This window comes from Haliotis cracherodii, unplaced genomic scaffold (assembly GCF_022045235.1).
Source record: "Haliotis cracherodii isolate W230 unplaced genomic scaffold, xgHalCrac1.p SCAF_4, whole genome shotgun sequence".
Classification (NCBI taxonomy): domain Eukaryota; kingdom Metazoa; phylum Mollusca; class Gastropoda; order Lepetellida; family Haliotidae; genus Haliotis; species Haliotis cracherodii.
The window spans coordinates 40,817,451-40,839,910 of record NW_027266297.1 but is presented as its reverse complement, the minus strand read 5'-3'; the positions used below and the strand labels follow the sequence as shown (position 1 = coordinate 40,839,910).

The window sequence follows — 22,460 nt, the reverse complement described above, 5'->3', positions numbered from 1 at the left end:
AGTTACTCTGGATTGATGCGAAAAGCAATTAAAAACAATTTGTGTTGGCAGTTTCTTTGCATATATGAAGTTGTGTGTACATCTGGTAACGTTTGCATATATGAAGTTGTGTGTACATCTGGTAACGTTAAGACAGGACAGGCCGACTGTCAACAACGTCTGACTGTCTGACTTTTCCCCTTTCATCAAGGGTAGTTACTCTGGATTGATGCGAAAAGCAATTTAAAACAATTTGTGTTGGCAGTTGTTTTGCATATATGAAGTTGTGTGTACATCTGGTAACGTTTGCATATATGAAGTTGTGTGTACATCTGGTAACGTTAAGACAGGACAGGCCGACTGTCAACAACGTCTGACTGTCTGACTTTCCCCCTTTCATCAAGGGTAGTTACTCTGGATTGATGCGAAAAGCAATTAAAAACAATTTGTGTTGGCAGTTGTTTTGCATATATGAAGTTGTGTGTACATCTGGTAACGTTTGCATATATGAAGTTGTGTGTACATCTGGTAACGTTAAGACAGGACAGGCCGACTGTCAACAACGTCTGACTGTCTGACTTTCCCCCTTTCATCAAGGGTAGTTACTCTGGATTGATGCGAAAAGCGATTAAAAACAATTTGTGTTGGCAGTTGTTTTGCATATATGAAGTTACGCCACTGTATAAGAAACAGGTTTCAGTTGGAACTGTATTGGCTACTGTCACTGTCCGACTGACACATCACTAACCCTGTGACGTAATATATATCAATGCGCACGTTCCAGGAAAACATTCAATGTTTAGGCAATGATTCTGAGAGATGGGAAGGGATTTTCTATCTCAGAATTCAAGGATGACATTATATGACAAAGAGGTTAAATACAATGTTTATTCCTAATGCAGGATATTTACCATCCCCTAACACACTCGCGTGATAACCTGTATGTCTCTTGTTTGTGGCACATATCTGCAGCCATGGAGAAAGGGAGACAATAGCCGACCTGGTAAACAACTCAATATGCCCTGAGCAACATTTTCGTTACTTCTCGCAACTTTGTATACATGTATAACGTATTGGTGTTGAACCTTAAATATCCACGGATGTTAACCTCATTATGATAACACTAATAATGTTTAATGTGTTCAAATTCGCTATAACGGTACTGATATTAACCCTGACTCCATTAAAGCCATTATCTGCATCCGGTTGATGACAGCTATTAGTCCATGACCAGCAAACCGAAGATGATAGTTCAACACTTTGTTCGGCGTTTTCGACAGGAATGGAGGTTGTTTTTCTGTCCATGTTACTTGTCTTTGTAACCAACGCCGCTGACGCTGGAAGATTCCAAGGTATGAATTAGGTGACATTTGCCTACCATCTTTCACTCCATTTTTATTCACACATAATTATTCATTTACATTGCACGGCATCTGGAGAGGTTTTGCATCGCCGTCAGATTGGAAAAAATGTCAGAAATTTACAGATTGAGTCAATCAATAAACATCCTTTAATTATTCCTCATATTGTAAATTACCAAATATTATTCAAGTAATTGAAATTATTCATGGGTATGCGGTACAATTGTTTAAAAACAGTTGAATTTGTGGATGACTTCAGGATATTTTATATCTATGTGTACAGCAGCTTTACGGTTATTTTGACGGAACAGCACAATGCCATCTGACACAAGGTCATGTTACTTTTATAAGAATGCCCCGAAGACTGGACACCGGTGAATGCTAAGTGCTACAAATTTGTGAACGAAAGAGTCCACAGACATAGAGCGTCCCGTAGATGTAGAGGAGGCTATTCTGCTTCTCTAGCAGTGATTGAGAACGAGGAAGAGAATGAAGTCGTCCAAGGTATGTTGAAATGTGTATTCCATTTGACATGATACGAAAGGTTGACGTGATGATAATTGCCAAACACACGCTGATACTGCTTGAGTGCAAACGTTGACGACACAACAGGTAAGATTGTTTGTTGGTTTGTTGTTTAACGCCGCATTCAACAATATTCCAGCTATATGACGGCGGTCTGTAAATAATCAAGTCTGGACCAGACGATCTCGTTAGTCGCCTCTTACGACAAGCGTAGTCTCCTTTCACATTAAGCATGTGTTGCTGATGACCTATTCTACCCCGGATCTTCGCGGGTGAGATATGTTGTACGCCAACATAATCTAGTTACTCCTTGGATGCAAACAAAATGGTTTCACAGTTGGTAATGTTGTCACTAAAACTTGACAATATCAACTTCTGCAGTGATCAGGCCGTTAAATCAGCTATTTCAGTTACAGGTGATACGTGATTTGAAGGCCTAGTTGAGAAATACTCTGTATTGAGAAACCTGCGATTGACCAATACGAATCGATTATTTCCATGGAAACTTTAGTCATGGGGGAATTACTCCCCGTTACATTCATATCGGTCAGTAAAAACACTCGAGATCCACATCCATGAAATGAACCTATTCTCAAACTGAAAATCCAGATCCCCGATGAACATACAGGTCCCCCATGAACATACATTCAAGATATACATACGTATCCTTTATGAACTTACACTCAGGTTGTGCATATACGTCTCCCATGAACCTACACTCAGGTTGTGCATATACGTCTCCCATGAACCTACACTCAGGTTGTGCATATACGTCTCCCATGAACCTACACTCAGGTTGTGCATATACGTCTACCATGAACCTACACTCACGTTGTGCATATACGTCTCCCATGAACCTACACTCAGGTTGTGCATATACGTCTCCCATGAACCTACACTCAGGTTGTGCATATACGTCTCCCATGAACCTACACTCAGGTTGTGCATATACGTCTCCCATGAACCTACACTCAGGTTGTGGATATACGTCTCCCATGAACCTACACTCACGTTGTGCATATACGTCTCCCATGAACCTACACTCAGGTTGTGCATATACGTCTCCCATGAACCTACACTCAGGTTGTGCATATACGTCTCATATGAACCTACACTCAGGTTGTGCATATACGTCTCCCATGAACCTACACTCAGGTTGTGCATATACGTCTCCCATGAACCTACACTCAGGTTGTGCATATACGTCTCCCACGAACCTACACTCAGGTTGTGCATATACGTCTCCCATGAACCTACACTCAGGTTGTGCATATACGTCTCATATGAATCTACACTCAGGTTGTGCATATACGTCTCCCATGAACCTACACTCAGGTTGTGCATATACGTCTCCCACGAACCTACACTCAGGTTGTGCATATACATCTCCCATGAACCTACACTCAGGTTGTGCATATGCGTCTCCCATGAATCTACACTCACGTTGTGCATATACGTCTCCCATGAACCTACACTCAGGTTGTGCATATACGTCTCATATGAACCTACACTCAGGTTGTGCATATACGTCTCATATGAACCTACACTCAGGTTGTGCATATACGTCTCCCATGAACCTACACTCAGGTTGTGCATAAACGTCTCCCATGAACCTACACTCAGGTTGTGCATATACGTCTCATATGAACCTACACTCAGGTTGTGCATATACGTCTACCATGAACCTACACTCACGTTGTGCATATACGTCTACCATGAACCTACACTCACGTTGTGCATATACGTCTCCCATGAACCTACACTCACGTTGTGCATATACGTCTACCATGAACCTACACTCACGTTGTGCATATACGTCTCCCATGAACCTACACTCACGTTGTGCATATACGTCTCCCATGAACCTACACTCACGTTGTGCATATACGTCTCCCATGAACCTACACTCAGGTTGTGCATATACGTCTCCCATGAACCTACACTCACGTTGTGCATATACGTCTCCCATGAACCTACACTCACGTTGTGCATATACGTCTCCCATGAACCTACACTCAGGTTGTGCGTATACGTCTCATATGAACCTACACTCAGGTTGTGCATATACGTCTCATATGAACCTACACTCAGGTTGTGCATATACATCTCCCATGAACCTACACTCAGGTTGTGCATATACGTCTCCCATGAATCTACACTCAGGTTGTGCATATACGTCTCATATGAACCTACACTCACGTTGTGCATATAGGTCTCCCATGAACCTACACTCAGGTTGTGCATATACGTCTCCCATGAACCTACACTCAGGTTGTGCATATACGTCTCCCATGAACCTACACTCAGGTTGTGCATTCATGGTCCTCATGAACCAACTCTCAAGCTTCCCCCATGAAAATACTTTCAAGTTGTACATGCGTGTGCCTCAAAAACCCACTCTCACGTTGCACATACATGTGACCAATGAACATGCTTTCAAGTTGTATATACTTGTTTCCCATGAACATACTTTATGTTGTAGAGACATGTCCCTCATGAACGTACTCTCAATTGGTACCTATATGTCCCCCATGAACCTCCTCATCACGTTGTTCATATAGGTCCCCTCATCAAGATGTACATACATGTCCCCATAAACATACTCTCAAGTTGTACATATACGTCTCTCGTGAACATACTCTCATCTTGTAATACATCTCGCCCATTAACACACTCTCAAGATGTACATACATGTCCCCATAAACATACTCTCAAGTTGTACATATACGTCTCTCGTGAACATACTCTCATCTTGTAATACATCTCGCCCATTAACACACTCTCAAGATGTACATACATGTCCCCATAAACATACTCTCAAGTTGTACATATACGTCTCTCGTGAACATACTCTCATCTTGTAATACATCTCGCCCATTAACACACTCTCAAGATGTACATACATGTCCCCATAAACATACTCTCAAATTGTACATATACGTCTCTCGTGAACATACTCTCATCTTGTAATACATCTCGCCCATTAACACACTCTCAAGATGTACATACATGTCCCCATAAATATACTCCTAAGTCGTACATTTACGTCTCACGTGAACATACTCTCATCTTGTAATACATCTCGCCCATTAACACACTCTCAAGATGTATATACATTTCCCAATAAACATACTCTCACGTCGTACATTTACGTCTCACGTGAACATACTCTCATCTTGTAATACATCTCGCCCATAACACTCTGAAGATGTACATACATGTCCCTATAAACCTACTCTCAAGTCGTACATTTACGTCTCTCATGAACATACTCTCATTTTGTACATACACGTCCCCATAAACCTACTCTCAACAGTACGTACATGTCCCCATTAACACACTCTCAAGATGTACATACATGTCCCCATTAACACACTCTCAAGATGTACATACATGTCCCCATAAACCTACTCTCAAGATTTACATACATGTCCCCATTAACACACTCTCAAGATGTACATACATGTCCCCATTAACACACACTCAAGTTGTACAGACATGTCCCCATTAACACACTCTCAAGATGTACATACATGTCCCCATTAACACACACTCAAGATGTACATACATGTCCCCATTAACACACTCTCAAGATGTACATACATGTCCCCATTAACACACTCTCACGATGTACATACATGTCCCCATTAACACACACTCAAGTTGTACAGACATGTCCCCATAAATATACTTTTAAGTTGTACAGACATGTCTCACATGAACATACTCGCAAGTTGTACAGACATGTCTCTCATGAACATACTCGCAGTTTGTACAGACATGTCCCCATAAATATACTTTGAAGTTTTACAGACATACTTTTAAGTTGTACAGACATGTTTCTCATGAACATACTCTCAAGTTGTACAGACATGTCCCCACAAATATACTTTTAAGTTGTACAGACATGTCTCTCATGAACATACTCGCAGGCTGAACAGACATGTCCTAATAAATATACTTTTAAGTTGTACAGATATGTCTCTCATGAACATACTCGCAAGTTGTACAGACATGTCCCCATAAATATACTTTTAAATTGTACAGACATGTCCCCATAGGGACTACGCAAGGGTGAGGGTCAGCAAGTCGCTGAAAAGTCTTCTCTGCCAAAATCGTCATATACCTGGATCCTTATCAGATATTGTGACGCAGAAATCAGGTAAGGTGACTGAGAGGATACCTACAATGGACTCATGTTAGTGAATCGTGAAGACAATATTGGGTTTTGCTCAAAATCAAGTGTCATAAATGTGTAGAAATGTGAAGGAAAATTTACACAATGCACCAGTTCTGACTGACTGAGCGTCCGATTATTCAACAAACAATGGGCAGCCCAAGCAGAGTCTCTCATGAACATACTCGCAGGTTGTACAGACATGTCCCCATAAATATACGTTTAAGTTGTACAGACATACTTTTAAGTTGTACAGACATGTCCCCACAAATATACTTTTAAGTTGTACAGACATGTCTCTCATGAACATACTCGCAGGTTGTACAGACCTGTCCCCATTAATATATTTTTAAGTTGTACAGACATGTCCCCATAAATATACTTTTAAGTTGTACAGACATGTCTCTCATGAACATACTCGCAAGTTGTACAGACATGTCCCCATTAATATATTTTTAAGTTGTACAGACATGTCCCCATAAATATACTTTTAAGTTGTACAGACATGTCTCTCATGAACATACTCGCAGGTTGTACAGACATGTCCCCATTAATATACTTTTAAGTTGTACAGACATGTCTCTCATGAACATACTCGCAGGTTGTACAGACATGTCCCCATAAATATACTTTGAAGTTGTACAGACATGTCTCTCATGAACATACTCGCAAGTTGAACAGACATGTCCCCATAAATATACTTTTAAGTTGTACAGACATGTCTCTCATGAATATACTCGCAGGTTGTACAGACATGTCCCCATAAATATACTTTGAAGTTGTACAGACATGTCTCTCATGAACATACTCGCAAGTTGTACAGACATGTCCCCACAAATATACTTTTAAGTTGTTCAGAATTGGAGATGTGACAATGAAGATCCAAAGCAGTACGATTTATGCCGGCTCTCTGTTACACACGGAAAAAGCACGTGAACGAACGACTAGAGCTTGTGCTAAGGCGCGACAGACAATCAACTCCCCAAGAGATGTTGGTCTCAGAGCTGGAGGATTGAACCCAGTACCTTCATCGAATATCTGGCAACGAGTGATCTTCCCCTCTGCCTTTTATGCATGTGAGCTCTGGGCTAATATCAACAATCGTAAGATCAGTGAGATGGAAATCCTACAACGCTACTTTGCACGACTAGTCCTAAACCTTCACAGAAGATCCTCTACAGCTGCTACAACCAGGTTCAAGGATTATGGTTAATGCTGGGCAAGGAGGAGATAAAGAAGCTTCTCTTTCTGTGACGACTCTGTAGAGCAGCAGGCATGACCATTGTGAAGCCGATTTTCTATTTCAGATTATCCCAGTTTGTCACCACTCTCTCACACAGTGCCAGATCCATAACACATGATCTACTGAATGTGGCTCAGATATATGGATTCTCAGGCATCTCAGATAAACTTATCAACTCTGGGGAATTTCGATCTAAGAGTGTATGGAAAAGCATGGCACAACGAGCTGTTAGTGAGTGTGAAAATATGAATTGGAGAAATACTTTGCAACAACGTCCAGACATGTATAGGTTTAGTGCTATCCACACCCGCCTTGCCCCACATCGTCTCTGGTCTCTGTGTGTATGGTATGATATCGATGCCCCCCTGTATATGCTCTTGTAAAGCTCGGCATATTACCTGTAACATCAGGACTGTGTCTTATCTGTAACTGTGATTGTGATGACATTGTTAAGCACCAATTGCTTTACTGTTGGGGCCTAATGAAACAGAGAAATGTGCTTAGTCTCTATTTGACAATGTTAGCCTTGACGCCTATCTCAGACTTGAGGACACGTCTAGTGATGACGTCAAGATTCTGACATACCTCGGTGCCATTACAGATGTGGTCCAGGACATGACGCTTGACAGCTGGGCAACATTCATGAGTACGTGGCTAAACATATCAGCTCATGGAACTTAACATCCATATTGTATATGTGAAACTATGTCACGCATCATGCAAATACAGTTCCACGCATCACTTCATTACTGCTTACCCAGTCCAATCTGTTGTATTTTTATGTGTTTTGTCATTGCCGTTGTCAAATAATGTAACGTAATTGTATGTACTACTCTCCAATCATTGGATGAAATAAAGAGTATTCATTCATTCATAATCCTTAGTCCTTATGAACGTTCACGTAATTATGATCTGTTCCAGATCTTATCCAAAGTCACAGATACGCATGGATCGCTTTACAGAGAGGACGTGGAGACTACAAATGGAACTGGGAAGTTGAGGTAAGAAAGAAAGATCACCACAAAAGTAATCTAAGTAAAGTACATACTCGTATACATCTTCCCGAGGCAAGAGAGTTAACTGACTATAAAAGTCCAGTTTCCACCCTTGCCGAGCTAGGCTGGTATTATGGAGTTACAGTTTGGCTGGACAAACGAGCCTATGCATAGTCCAATCAAAATCGCGCACCGAAATCGAAATCCGGTTCGTAAAGTGTCATGCAGATTTCGGTCGACTGCATGATTTGCAAAGCATGTGCACCGCTAACTCGTTGTCAACAGATATTTTCTAAATCTTTCCATGTTTTTAATTAAGGTGCTCACGTGATTTGATACACTTCGCGATGTAAGACTCGTTTGATCACAATATAGATCTTGATTATCGATCAGATCGTCCTGACTGGGCGCCACCGTTTTGTTTGAAGCAAATGCAAGTGATACGAGCGGTTGAATCTGATTGGTCAATAGGAGAGGCATAGAAAGGACATAACTCGTAATAGCCACTGGTGGCGCTACGATCGAGCCCAGGAATTCCAGCCATGTTCGGCAAGGGTGGAAACTGGACTTTTAAAGTCAGTTAACTCTCTTGCCTAGGGAAGATGACTCGTATATGACTTTCATACTTTTTATCGCAATTTACCAGACACAGCTAGACATTGAAAAAGAATGTCACATTGAAAATTTACCTACCCCCATCCAAAAAATTTCATTACCATTACAAATATGCGCTGTATGCTTATTATCGTCTTTCCTCTAAAAGCGAGTGAGTGAAAAGTATTCCGGTTATGTCATGGCGTGTCAGCTTTTTGTGGGAAGGATGTCCGAAGTGATAAGCTAATTCTCATTTCTTCTTACCCTTACCCTATTTGTACATACAAACCAATTCAGATTCATTCTTGACCTGGCACGCATCTAAGACATTGATGTACAAACGAACTAATTCTTTTTTGTTTCAGATTCCTTTTGTATACTCTAACTGGAAGGATTCCACCGATGTTAATTCAGAAGGGTGCGCAGTGATATTGATAAATGGCTATTGGTCATCTGCCAGTTGTCGTATCTACTCCCCTTATGTATGTTCGAAAAAGGCTGGTAAGGAGCTTACGCCCATATGCTGCGATGTATCAGGTGCACTTATGCCATGCTTTCCGTAAAAGGCGTGTTTGCTTGTCGTAAAAGGCGACTAACGGGATAGGGTGGTCAGTGTGGCTGACTTGGTTGATGCATGTCATCGTATCCGAAAAGCTTGGACCGATGCTCATGATGTCAATCACTGGATTGTCTGGTCCAGACTCGATTATTTACAGACCGCAGTCATATAGCTGGAATATTGCTGGGTGCCGCGTTAACCAACCAACCAACAACCAAAACCATTTATGCAAGAATGCAAATTAAAACGGATGTGAGCTACTGTTAAGGTCAATACGTGGTGAATACTATATTCACATGCAAATTTTAAAATACTTAAGACAAAATGACGACTTCTCCTGATCAAACAGTTGTATCTAAACAGGGTATACAGAGAGTATGTACCACACATGACCACCAAGCAGTAGGGTATACAGAGAGTATGTACCACACGTGACCACCAAGCAGTAGGGTATACAGAGTGTATGTACCACGCGTGACCGCTAAGCAGTAGGGTATACAGAGAGTTTGTACCACACGTGACCACCAAGCAGTAGGGTATACAGAGAGTATGTACCACACGTGACCACCAAGCAGTAGGGTATACAGAGTGTATGTACCACACGTGACCACCAAGCAGTAGGGTATACAGAGAGTATGTACCACACATGACCACCAAGCAGTAGGGTATACAGAGTGTATGTACCACACGTGACCACCAAGCAGTAGGGTATACAGAGAGTATGTACCACACGTGACCACCAAGCAGTAGGGTATACAGAGTGTATGTACCGCGCGTGACCACCAAGCAGTAGGGTGTGCAGCGAGTATGTACCACACGTGATCACCAAGCGGTAGGGCATACAGCGAGTATGTACCACACATGACCACCAAGCAGTAGGGTATACAGAGAGTATGTACCACACGTGACCACCGAGGAGTAGGGTATACAGAGAGTATGTACCGCACGTGACCACCAAGCAGTAGGTTATACAGCGAGTCTGTACCACACGTGACCACCAAGCAGTAGGGTATACAGAGAGTGTGTACCACACGTGACCACCGAGGAGTAGGGTATACAGAGAGTATGTACCGCACGTGACCACCAGGCAGTAGGGTATACAGCGAGGTGAGGTGAGGTGAAATTGTTTTTTAACTTCGCGTCTAAGGTTATTCCACTTGTGGTGTGTGGTGAGTTCGGGGGTTAAGGTCTCGCTGGTATAGCTCACTTATGGAGGCCTCAGATTTTAATGTCAGTGTTCAGATTTAAATGACGATTCTATTTTGGGATTCTTGTTTGGAAGGGAAACCTTCAGTTGAAGCGGGATATACCTGAACAACGTGATGAGGGGGTTCATGGGGGACATATAGGTACCAATTGAGAGTACGTTCATGAGTTCTCAATGCCTTGGTTGTCTCCGGAACACTTCACTTTGACATATCCTTTAACTCACGAAGGATAGTTTCAGGTTGAAATGTTCTTATAATAAAAACGACCAAACCCCTTTCATAGTTATAACAGATCTCTGCCATAAGCAGAGTCAAATTTACGATTCCGAGTATATTATGAGTATGTATTTATATAACGATGGCTTCCATCTGAAATGATGATAATTTGGACTGCACTCGGGATCCATTGAGTGCCTTGAACTGATTTGAAAATGACTTAGTGAATCGTGTTATTTAAACGTTTCCTGAATGTACCTATAAATTGGGTTTTTGATTGGAAGATACATTTAAGTCAGTTTCTTATGTAACGTTTTGTAGGTAGTCCTGTTTAGGTAAGTAATATTAACATAATTATATATCTTGTTTTACTTAACTTCTTATTATTATCTTCCGCGAGCATCGCTTTAGGGATCGGGATGTTATCGTATCCCAATTGCGTAGATTGATGCTCATGATGTCAACCACTAGATTGATCCAGGCTCGATTATTTACAGGCTGTCGTGATATAGCTGGATTATGACAAACATTACAGCCATTTTCTGTGATATTTCAGATTGTGAACCTGGATGGACTGGCGATAAATGTGATCACAAGTGTCACTGCTTCAAGGGCCATGTCTGTAATGCAACCCATACCTGTCCGGATGGGTGTGAGAAGGGATGGGCTGGAGAAAGGTGTGCAAGACGTGAGTAAGAATTTAATACTGACTTGCTTCCCAAAGAATTCCATACACAGTTATTTATAACATTGGAATTATTGAGATAAAACAAAATAACTGTAAACGTGTTTGAATCGTTATCTAGCGTGTAGTTGTCCGATTTTCGATCACGATGGTACTACCTAATTACGTTTATCCGACATACTCGTTAATCCGATATAATCATATGCAACCAACAAAGTCGGATTAACGGGACTTGACTGTACCTCTCAACATCTTGATAATTTTTACTTGTTTGAAGTTTGAATTGTTGAACGATTTATTGAGCGTATGTGTCTCATTTGATTTATGGGCGGGTGGGGAGCCTAGTGGTTAAGGCGTTCGCTCGTTACGCCGAAGACCCGGGTTTGATTCCCGACATTGGTACAACGTGTGAAGCCAATTTCTGTCGTCCCCCGCCGTGATATTGCTGGAATATTGCTAAAAGTGGCGTAAAACTATACTCACTCACTCATTTGATTTATCCACAGGAATTAGACACATGCATAAACTTGTTATGTTTATATCCCATACCATCGTAAGGCCTCGAAAGCCGAAGATACAGAGCTTTCTGTGTGCGCAGCCCAATGTCTGAATTGGACAAGACGACAATCAAGACTGGTTTTTCTCCTGCGTTGACGTTTATTATCACATTGAAAAGGGCATGTTACAACTGTTCAGCGTTTTTATCGGGGAAAGTGCCGCAAATCGTATATATGTACGCTTTGTTCAAGCTCCTTGTCATGGTTTTGATGCAACCAAACACCATCTCATCTCCATGACAGAATGTTTAGATCTCATTGGTTCACGTGATCTTGCTGTAATACTACGTATCCCGCCTTGGAGGGAAAAACTTTTCTGAGCTGGAAAATAAATCCCGTGCACCCCTATACGAAACAAATCGCTGCATGTTGTTTACGATTAACCAACGTGACACAGCACATGTGTACCTTTGCTCAATCGAGCTGCTGTTTTCTATCAAGTTTCAATTTGTTTAAATACTTTTACGATGGCAGTTTCAAACATAACAGCAAGATAAATTCCTTGTAGCAACATAACTCGGGGTATGTGTGGTTTTATGATTCCTTCATTAAGTTTTATACCACGCTCAGATCATCTTTCAGATTCATAAATGACTGTCCACAAGATTAACATATTTGGATTTAAACAGATGAACATGTGGAAATCGTACTTGAAAAACTGATTATCTAGAATATAGTACCAAATATACGCTTAAAAAAAGAAACTCAAAAGTAGTAAATCGTGAATATCTGACACTGGGTTTTCATTTGCATGCCATCACAATCTTACAGCAACTTAACAGCGAAAACATGACGGAAGCCAATCTGAATAACCATTGGCCGACTGTATTCAATATCATCTTCAGCTTATGCCAGGTATTTCGTCGCAGCACCTAGCATTTTTGCAAGGTTGTGGAAGCGTTATCATCGTGGGACAACGCGCGAAGGTCACAGATCCGGTCGACCACGTATCACTGCTAGAGTGAGTGAGTGAGTTAAAGCTTAACGTCACATCGGCAATATTTCAGCCATATCGTGACGAAACAAAATTGACATTAACAATATATATTAAGTAGTACAAAATTCTGCCGACGAAGGGCAGTATAAAAACTAGCATATCACAGACTGTCTTAAAACTAGGTTGAATATGTTAAAAGAAATAACTAACAGAATCATTTGACAATACATTATAAAAACGGGCTATAGATCGCCACCAACTGAAGGTTGATCACCGCGCTGGGGACCATGGGGACTTACAGTACTTTTGCTACCTGCATGGACCCCAGTCGGATTTACATCATCCCTCCAGTTGTTAGCGACGACTGACAAAATTTAGCCAAACATTAAAAGAACATATATGCTACGATTAAAAAGTGGAAGATATAAATATACTTTGAAAGACGTGGTCTTACATACCCTCTCCAGGGGACAATAATTTTACACTACGTTAACCCCCTTTGAGGATATAGCCACTAACAATCTCAGTTATTGATTTAATCAACCGATCATAAAAGGTATATTTATTTACACAACAAAGCATTCAAAATTTATGAATTAACTCAATTTCTTTTAAAAAAGCAAGAATTAAATGAGAACTTATCTGATAAAAAAGATCCTTGAGTGATGGAACTTTGAAATATTTATCCCTTGCGATGGAAAAATCAATGCAGTCAAGCAGGACATGCTTGACTGTGATTCTTTCATCACAAGGGATGCAAAACGGAGGATCCTCACCATTTAAAAGATACTCATGTGTATATCTTGAATGGCCAATACGACATCGTCGCATAATGACCTCTTCAAATCTGGACTGACAGCCCAAGTAGGTGTAACCGATATTTGGTTTAATTTCATGTAATTTATTGATACCTACTTGGGCGTCCCACTTCTGTTGCATAAGATCTCGGATGTAAGATCGAATCATGGGTTTAAAATCAGTATCACTGCTAGAGCAAAGGACAGATTCATACGGCTACGTCACACACGTGAAAGAACCACAACGGCCACCTCTACAACTAGGGCAATACCAGGACTGCGTAGGATATGGGCCCAGACAGCGAGGAACCGTGAGAAGGTATTCGCGAAAGCCGACTAGTTCGAGGGGTCATTTTGACCGAACTCGTGTGCTGCGACGTCACTGCTATCAAGGTCACAAAATATGGCCACAACTGCGTTAGGTTTAGTGATGAGTCTTGATGAACACTTCGCATGCGCAGTGTGGATGGGCGACGTATCTCCTACACAGTTAGACCAGGCTTCAGGGTTCAAGGTTCAAGGGAATTTAACGGTACAACGTTACACGGATCACATTCTTGGGTCACACGTCCTTCCCTTAACGTAACAAGCGAACGTCATTTTGCAACAAGACAACGCCCGACCTCACACGGTAGAACTGACAGGAATCACAACATTCAGGTTCTGCCATGGCCCTGCATAATTTATACCCAATCGAACATTTATGGGATGCACAGGATCAACGACAGCGAGCACGTCAAAAACAACCACAGAACGTCCGATAGTTGGCACAAGCCCAACAGGAAGAGTAGGTGAACATTCCCAAGGCCACAATGCGGGATCTGGTTGCTTCCATGGGACAACCATGCCAGTCAGGGTTGGACTCTAATGTAGGCCATACTAGATATTGAGCAAAGATGACCTTCACCTTGAAAATCTACTGTCCAATCTGTGCAATAAGGATCCTGGGTCAATGACAACGCTGTCTGCAAATTTAGAACAATCGATTACCATATGTTGATTATTTATATGATTTATAAAAAACAGTAAACTACGTTTATCACAAACTCAAAGGAAAAGCTACTTTAAGCTCGTTATAACCATTGTTCGTTGTAAGAATAATGTGATGGCCATCGCGAAGAATATATAAGTATTAATGTATCTTTATTATAAAATGTGTAAGTTATGACAGCTTGTAAAAATTATAAATATTTCCTAAATATTTCCCTGTTGTATTGTTGATGGTTAATTAGTTTTGCAGGTATATACCAGTATATTTTTGCCAACCTCACGTAATGTTTTGAATCCCGTTTTGGTAAGAAATCTATCAGAGGATCATAGCATGCTGTTATAGAGCTTCATAGCACACTGTTATCTCGTAAACATAACCATATGTCCATGCCATCATGTTACGCATATTGTTTAGGATATGTCAGTACCTCATAAGCATCGATGTCAACAACGTGCCTGTCAAAACGATCGTGTTTACTTTTTCAAGAGTTTTTGCATTGACCGTAACCTTAAATTCATCGTTCTAAGGACACAGTTACGCAAATTAACCATAAGATACAAATTAAGCATACCTTCATTCTTCAACAAACAGATCACAATCCCTTGGCAGCTCGATATTTATCCATATTTGTGTGAATTTGTGATCAGGGCTGAGCTACGTGTTTCACCGACTTTGTGACAGCTTGCTCAGGTCGCAATGAAGTTACTGAATTTGGCTAAAGCTTAGCATTTTGCATTATAAAGTTTATTTAATCTAGTGAACTATGTCCAGAGGAACCCCGAATCGTATTTGATGATATGTCAAGACGTATGTTTAAGTTACTGTTAATTCTGACATCAGGAACTATATAATCTTCGCTGATGTATTCATGCGCAGTATTTAGCGTCACTATTTATGTACATATTCTCATAAATATGACATCCAGTGCTTCTGTCAAAGCATATCAGTGGCCAATTCGTGTTATTAAACGTCTTATGTATGAGATAAATTCCAATTGCCTCCTGACATTCGTAATCTTCCTCCTCGTAATCCCCAGTCGATGTTGCTTGTTGTTATCATGTCCTCTAGGCAGGCAGCAAGGACGTAGCTTCGACATAGCAGGACGTAATTGTTTATTTTGTGATATTGGAGGGCATTTAGTGAATCAATTGGACATAATTAATTGATTGGGATAAATACTCATTTGTATACCAAATTACCTCCTGAGATGATTTGGCTTCCTCTTTATTCCAGTGATTTTACGTTGTGAAAGTAGATCCCTCAAAGGAATAAGGACGTAATTTCTCGTAATTTGATTGGTCAAAAATAGACATGTGACCTTTTCCTCACACCCATAAATACGATGAGATCCATACTGGGTCATTCTGACTTTGGCAGTCTACAGGTCAGTTTGAATCAGAGGGCAGATAATTCAGATCAAAAGTTCCCCTTGTCCTTACGTAATCATTTCTATAAATAAACTGCATTTTTGAAAACAGACACAAATTGCTATCTTAGTAACTGTAAAGTTATTCAGATAAAGAAGCCATCTTTATGTATATATAGCAGTAAACTACTATTATAGTTACAGGCAATAATTATTTTGCCCTGACACTGGTCCCAAATAAACCTTAAGCTCAGCGGGATCTACTTACTTGGAAGAATTGTGTTGTCCATATAAGGCATTGTTATACCCACATGAATAAAAACTAATTATTCACTGAAAAGAAGTGTTTTGACTCTCAGTTACATCCTGACGTCAAGGTTTATCAGAAGTTCGGGTCCGGGCCGCTACAATATATACAGCTAAAATGACTTTTGCGTATCTTTTTTTTGCAGAATATATATACTGACACTTAGTTTATTTTCCAGAACAAGAAAAACCAACAGGTAAGAATACGATTTCTTTTGGTTCAGTGCTATCTCGGTGGCTCTGTCCTTCTAAACAGATTTATACAGATTTATACAGATTCATACAGATTTTGTATTCAGATACAATCGACTGTGAGAACATTGCGTTCAACGGATACTCAAATAAGAATATAACACGATGTATATGCAAACGGCATCGTCACGTCAAGCAGAACGCAAAAAGGTCGTGTTCAGTGACTGTTATAAGGGTTAACATTTCGGAAAGACGATATGTAATATAAGTAATAATCCACATAAAACTCGTAATCGTATCACCGTATATGTAAATAAACCTGAACTTATTGATAATTTACAGTTACTGGTATATAAATCTTCATGAAGTCATCCATCTTAGAATCAGGGTTGTCTGAAATCTGTTTTATATCATTGTCATTGTATAGCCTGTTTGTACCGTGTAGAGAGGGAGAATATATGTATTGTTTCCATTACGTGGTTTCAGTGTCATTCTACTGTATGAAACAAAGGGGAGGCTACGCTCTGATGGCTTCCTTTGACCAGAAAGGCATCTTTTTCTCAAATATCGGAGCCGTGAATGCTGACGGGGAGATCAGTCCCACGTGTAACTACGATAAATCTTACATGATGAGACATGGGGAAGCGCCTTTAAATGTTCAGATTCAAAACGTATCGGGAGTTTTGGAATCCGATTGTCCTGCCCAAACAGTAAGGATATAGCATATGTGTTTCAACATTAAACTGACACACCATGATAATGTTAACTTTATCAATGTATAGACTAGACTACAGTCATCAATACTGACAAAACTTATCCACGGAATATGAAAGAATCATTTATCTCCTGTGAGGAAGGAATTGGATCTATAACATATATCTCTCTTGATATTTTGGTTGTTGTATTACGCCACAGTCAGCAATAATTCAGCTATATATTGGCAAATAATGAAAAACTTATGTATCCACGTCCATGTGTTCCGGTTGATCGATGAGAAAACGCAAGTTAACAAAAAGCATGGTAACATCTAACGATGTCTTTCCATAAAGGGGCGGTCGGGTAGCCTAGTGGTTAAAGCGTTCGCTCAACACGCTGAAGACCCGGGTTCGATTCCCGACATGGGTACAATGTGTGAAGCCCATTTCTGGTGTCCCCCGCCGTGATATTGCTGGAATATTGCTAAAAGCGGCGTAAAACCCTACTCACTCACTCACTCACTCACTCACTCACTCACTCATTCTTTCTATTAAGTGTTGTTATTTTGGTTGACATAACATTAGGTTGGTAATGGGATCCTGAAATGGACGTTCAGGCTTCAGAAGGAAGATGGCGTTTTGTCGTTTGAAGACGAGGAACTTCACCTCCAATGTGATCTGTCTGAAGCCGATGCTGTATATGATGACACTGAGAGAATCGAGATGGGGGAGTAAGCATCATAGTGACCCGATTAGTGCTAACAGAAAATGTAATTGAAAGTGTAGAGTTATGTTCCTATTCCTAAATAGACCGCCTCCGTGGTCTTGTGGTAGAGCGTCCGCCCGGGGAGCGGAAGGTCCGGGGTTCTATCCTCGGCCGCATCATACCAAAAGACGTTAAAAGATGGTACTTGTTGTTACCCTGTCTGGCGCTCGGCATAAAGGGGCTAAAACAAGGACTGGTCGGCTCGGAGTCAGTATAATGAGCTGGCAATATAAATCGGCATCATTCCAGACAAGTACAAGCAGCCACACACACACACACACACACACACACACACACACACACACACACAAACGTGCATACACGTCGCTATATAATTGCAATAATCTTGGACGCGACGTTTAACCCAATTTCACCTCACCTCTCCTCGTCTCCTATTCCTGTACTCGTTGGTTTCGATGAATAACCTTTCAATGACAACAGCAACAATTGTTTCTTTGGAAGATATATTAAAGGTAATGCGTCATTGCTAAAGACCAATGTGACAGATCGTAGCTACTCAGCGATTGGATGAATAACACACAGATTAAAATAAATAAGTTTCATTTGGGGAATAATGTTATGTGTATGAAGCGTTTCACTTGTTTACTTGTTTCAGAATAAAAGAGAGGTCCCTAACAGCTGCAACACAGACAAGGGTCAGGGTTCGGACAAACCTAGCTAATCCTGAAACCATGGAAGCAGTCACAAATCCCAGCCTTGGTGATCCAGTCAGTCTGGTGGCCACGCTTCAAGAAGGTTTGACTAAATCAAGCATGTTGTTATTCTCAGGACCAAACATGTGTGACCGCCTCCGTGGTCTAGTGGTAGAGCGTCCGCCCGGAGAGCGGAAGGTCCGGGGTTCGATCCCCGGCCCCGTCATACCAAAAGACGTTAAAAGATGGTACTTGTTGTTACCCTGTCTGGCGCTCGGCATTAAGGGGCTAAAACAAGGACTGGTCGGCTCGGAGTCAGTATACTGTGTCTGAGTTGGGTATTCATGTTAAACTGCGGCATGGTATCTCAGTGAGCTAGCACTATAAATCGGCATCAGTCCGGACTAGTACAAACAGCCACACAAACACATACATATATAAGTGCAATGATCTTGGACGCGACGTTAAACCCAATTTCACCTCACCTCACCAAACACGTGTCGATATCTAGATTATAAGAAAGTTCATCTTCGTCTGACTGTTTCAGGGTAATTCTGTTCAGGAACATTTAGTTCTCTGCATAACGGTCATCTATACAATCACATAATAAGCTGACCATTTGGGGAGATGGAACGAGCTGCCAGCAGACATGCGCTCAGTCACAGATCCCCAAAGGCAGGTCAGGTTCTGGAAAGTTTGGAAAACACATATATGGATGCGAGGACATGCCCGTGTAACGTCCTTCCTCTTGTGATATTCTACAGATAATCTTGGCCATCTTCTTGTTACAGGGGATGATTTAGTCAATCCGGTCTTTTACCTTTGGAGCTGTCAAGCTGCATCTCCAGATGGAAAGGTTACTGTACAACTGACCGATGACTCCGGGTCAGTATGACGTCACTCACTCCTATATGCTCACCTTGACATGAAACTTGTGCATGGCCATTTGTTGTAAATAACACGTAAAATGGAACCCATTATTCTTCTATGTCAACGAGGGGCATAAACATGGCTATCCCACCAAACATTGCCAAATTCAAATTCACCCTAGTAACATGACCTAATGAATATGCATTAGTTTCCTTCTGATATAAATATTTTTCATTTATCTCCTTAACAAAAAAGTCCTCGGATCTTTAATTTTGGTCTTGATACAACATTCACGTTTGTGCATCCCTTCTGGGCGTTATCTTCACGGCGGGATGAAGCTGAAATATGGCATGCCCGATCTTCTCCTGTCCATGGAAGTTGCACGTGGACACGTTAAAGATGGGCGACAGTGTTTAATGTAGATGGTGTTGCTTGTGTTCCAAAAGTAATGTATTGTTTTTTTCTCTCACAGTTGCTCTCTGAGGAAAGGAATTGGCTTTGGAACAATGGACAAGGCATCTGGTGTGATCCAGTCGAAGATATTTCCGATGTTTCAGCTGCCGGGCTACACAGAACTGGTGTTCAGTTGTGTTCTTGTACCCTCGCCCTTTCCTAAATATAAAACGCAGGTTAGTACACGTATAACAAAGTGATAGGGAATAATGTTACACACAACAGACAGCAATAACCCCGTTATATCGCGGTGGCCTGTAAGAAATGATCGGGCCTTGGCAAACTCGTTTTTGTTGAACATGGGAAGCCAGCCACGCCCACAATGGCATGTAATCAGCCGGATGGTCTTCTCTCTCCATGAATCCGTCCGACAACAAAGTCCACCAAACCACATTCAGCCCGGCGTGCAAGTCACCTAAACTCAAGACGGTGTTGACCAGCACCCAACAAGCATGGATTTCGTATCACCTGGGACTTTATGGCAGCTTGATTGACAGGTTAATTCACGTCGTTATAATACAGAAGGAAGATACTCTATGCAAGGCGATCTTTATGCTATAAACAGCGAAGAACTCAATTCGTTCTGTTGGACGAAACCTTGGATTAGCAGTCTAACTTTTTGAACATTTGTATCCAGAGTGAGTGAGTGAGTGAGTATGGTTTTACGCAATATTCCAACTATATCCCGGCGGGGTATCCCGTGTGAAAGACATGAGGCAGTTACACTCGTCTCTTTAAGTTTCAGTTCAGGTGGGTAAACAAGTGGAAGGGGATTGGCTATCAGGCCATTATTGAATCATATCATATCATCGATATACCTGACCTTAACTTATTGACCAAATTCCTTTGTGTGGATTTTCAATCCGAACAGAAACTCTGACTCTACTGCATTTTTTGTATATCAGTTCTGTGCTCAAACAATTAATGTAGTGATGCTTATAATGGCGATGTTATTTGAGGCCGTGTCGGAGGGAACAACTAGAATCGTTTCATGTTGGGCAGCTATACGTTCAGCTGGCTGGTACAAAATGGGTTTCTTCCAGTTCTGTTTCTTCTTTTTACAGTTTTTGCATTCTACCAATGTCAACATCACGCACTGACTTAACCCACTCTGAAACACATTCAACGGCGTTATCTGCCATACGTTGGCATACACTTAGACACTATCCAAAGTTATTTTGAAGCAGTGGATAGCAAGCCGTTAACGATATTTTAGTCCACATTTGGAAAACTGACAAAGGTTGTCAACAATAGAGAGGTCACCGCCTGTGTTTATATGATCTTGGAATAAAAACGTTAAATACTAAAAGAACTTGATAAAACACCATGTGCTATGTAGCAGAGAACGTGTTTGGCTCAGGGTCCATGCGTTAAGGGCAATGACAAATACAACAAACCACTACGTTTTCTATTCCATGAGACAGTTAACACTACCATGTTTTGAAAATTGCGTGTGATGTAGACATGACTTCTTTCTTCCACAGTATTGTCCCCTGCGAGAATGAGGCAACTTCGAATAGAAATAGCACATGATGGGTCATAGACAAGGTCAGTGTATGGCGAGAACTTAAATGTCATTCATTATTAACGAGTTGTATTAAATATGTATACCATTCGTTAATATAAACATGCGGTAGTAATTAGATAGGCATGGCAATTGTAAACTAGAGGTGGTAAACAGTTGAAAAAGTTTTCATGATGTTCATTGGTTCGTTTCTGTGATTTTCTTTCAGATAAGGACAGAGAGCTATTCACAGCAGTCAATCCCAACCCTGAATTCTAGTGTCCCCTCACAGTGTTCATGACAAACCTGTTCACTTGAAATAAAGTCTCACCTACTCTCAACTTGGAATGAATCTTGTTGTCTCTATTTTACACCAATAACTGTACAAGCACTCATCCGAATTGCAGAACGGTTAATTTGATAATGCCACCGCAATTGTCGGCCAGATGAAGGACTCGAATCAGAACAACACTACAATTGAGTGAGTGAGTGAATTGGGTTTAACGCCGCTTTTAACAGTATTCCAGTTATATCATGGCGTGTCAGCTTAATGTTGGAGGAAAGTCCGAAGTGATGCAGGTCTCAGATGTTTACCAGTTCGGTGAAACCCACGAGCATGGGTATGGTGCTGACACATCTAGAAGCATTGTCGGGGCGAACCGGAATTCGAACCCACAATCATAGGTTTCTGGCGTGCCCAAGAGACGCAACTCTGCACAGCGAATCATTGCGCTTTAGACGACTGGGCCACCCGTGCCCCCACAACACTACAAGAAAGACATTGATCATTTTACAACATAGTGTAGGGACATGTGTAGTTGTTTGTTGTTG

At 41.1% G+C, this 22,460-nt stretch overlaps 1 protein-coding gene across 1 annotated transcript; it reads left to right on the top strand.

The window, feature by feature from the left end:
• Positions 1–1,243: 1,243 nt before the first annotated feature.
• Positions 1,244–21,965, top strand: LOC139479154 (uncharacterized). Its single transcript, XM_071261937.1, has 13 exons — positions 1,244–1,331; positions 1,692–1,844; positions 8,207–8,286; positions 9,240–9,375; positions 11,414–11,545; positions 16,676–16,693; positions 17,175–17,398; positions 17,969–18,114; positions 18,766–18,905; positions 19,594–19,687; positions 20,145–20,301; positions 21,610–21,673; positions 21,859–21,965. The coding sequence occupies exons 1-12, from the start codon at positions 1,262–1,264 to the stop codon at positions 21,628–21,630; spliced, it is 1,371 nt and encodes a 456-aa protein (XP_071118038.1). The 5' UTR covers positions 1,244–1,261; the 3' UTR covers positions 21,631–21,673; positions 21,859–21,965.
• Positions 21,966–22,460: the final 495 nt, after the last annotated feature.

Coding starts and splice junctions, on each gene's coding strand:
- LOC139479154 (XM_071261937.1), top strand. CDS start 1,262: ATGGAGGTTGTTTTTCTGTCCATGTTACTTGTCTTTGTAACCAACGCC. Junction 1,332..1,691: donor TGACGCTGGAAGATTCCAAG/GTATGAATTAGG, acceptor TACTTTTATAAG/AATGCCCCGAAGACTGGACA. Junction 19,688..20,144: donor CAACTGACCGATGACTCCGG/GTCAGTATGACG, acceptor TTTCTCTCACAG/TTGCTCTCTGAGGAAAGGAA.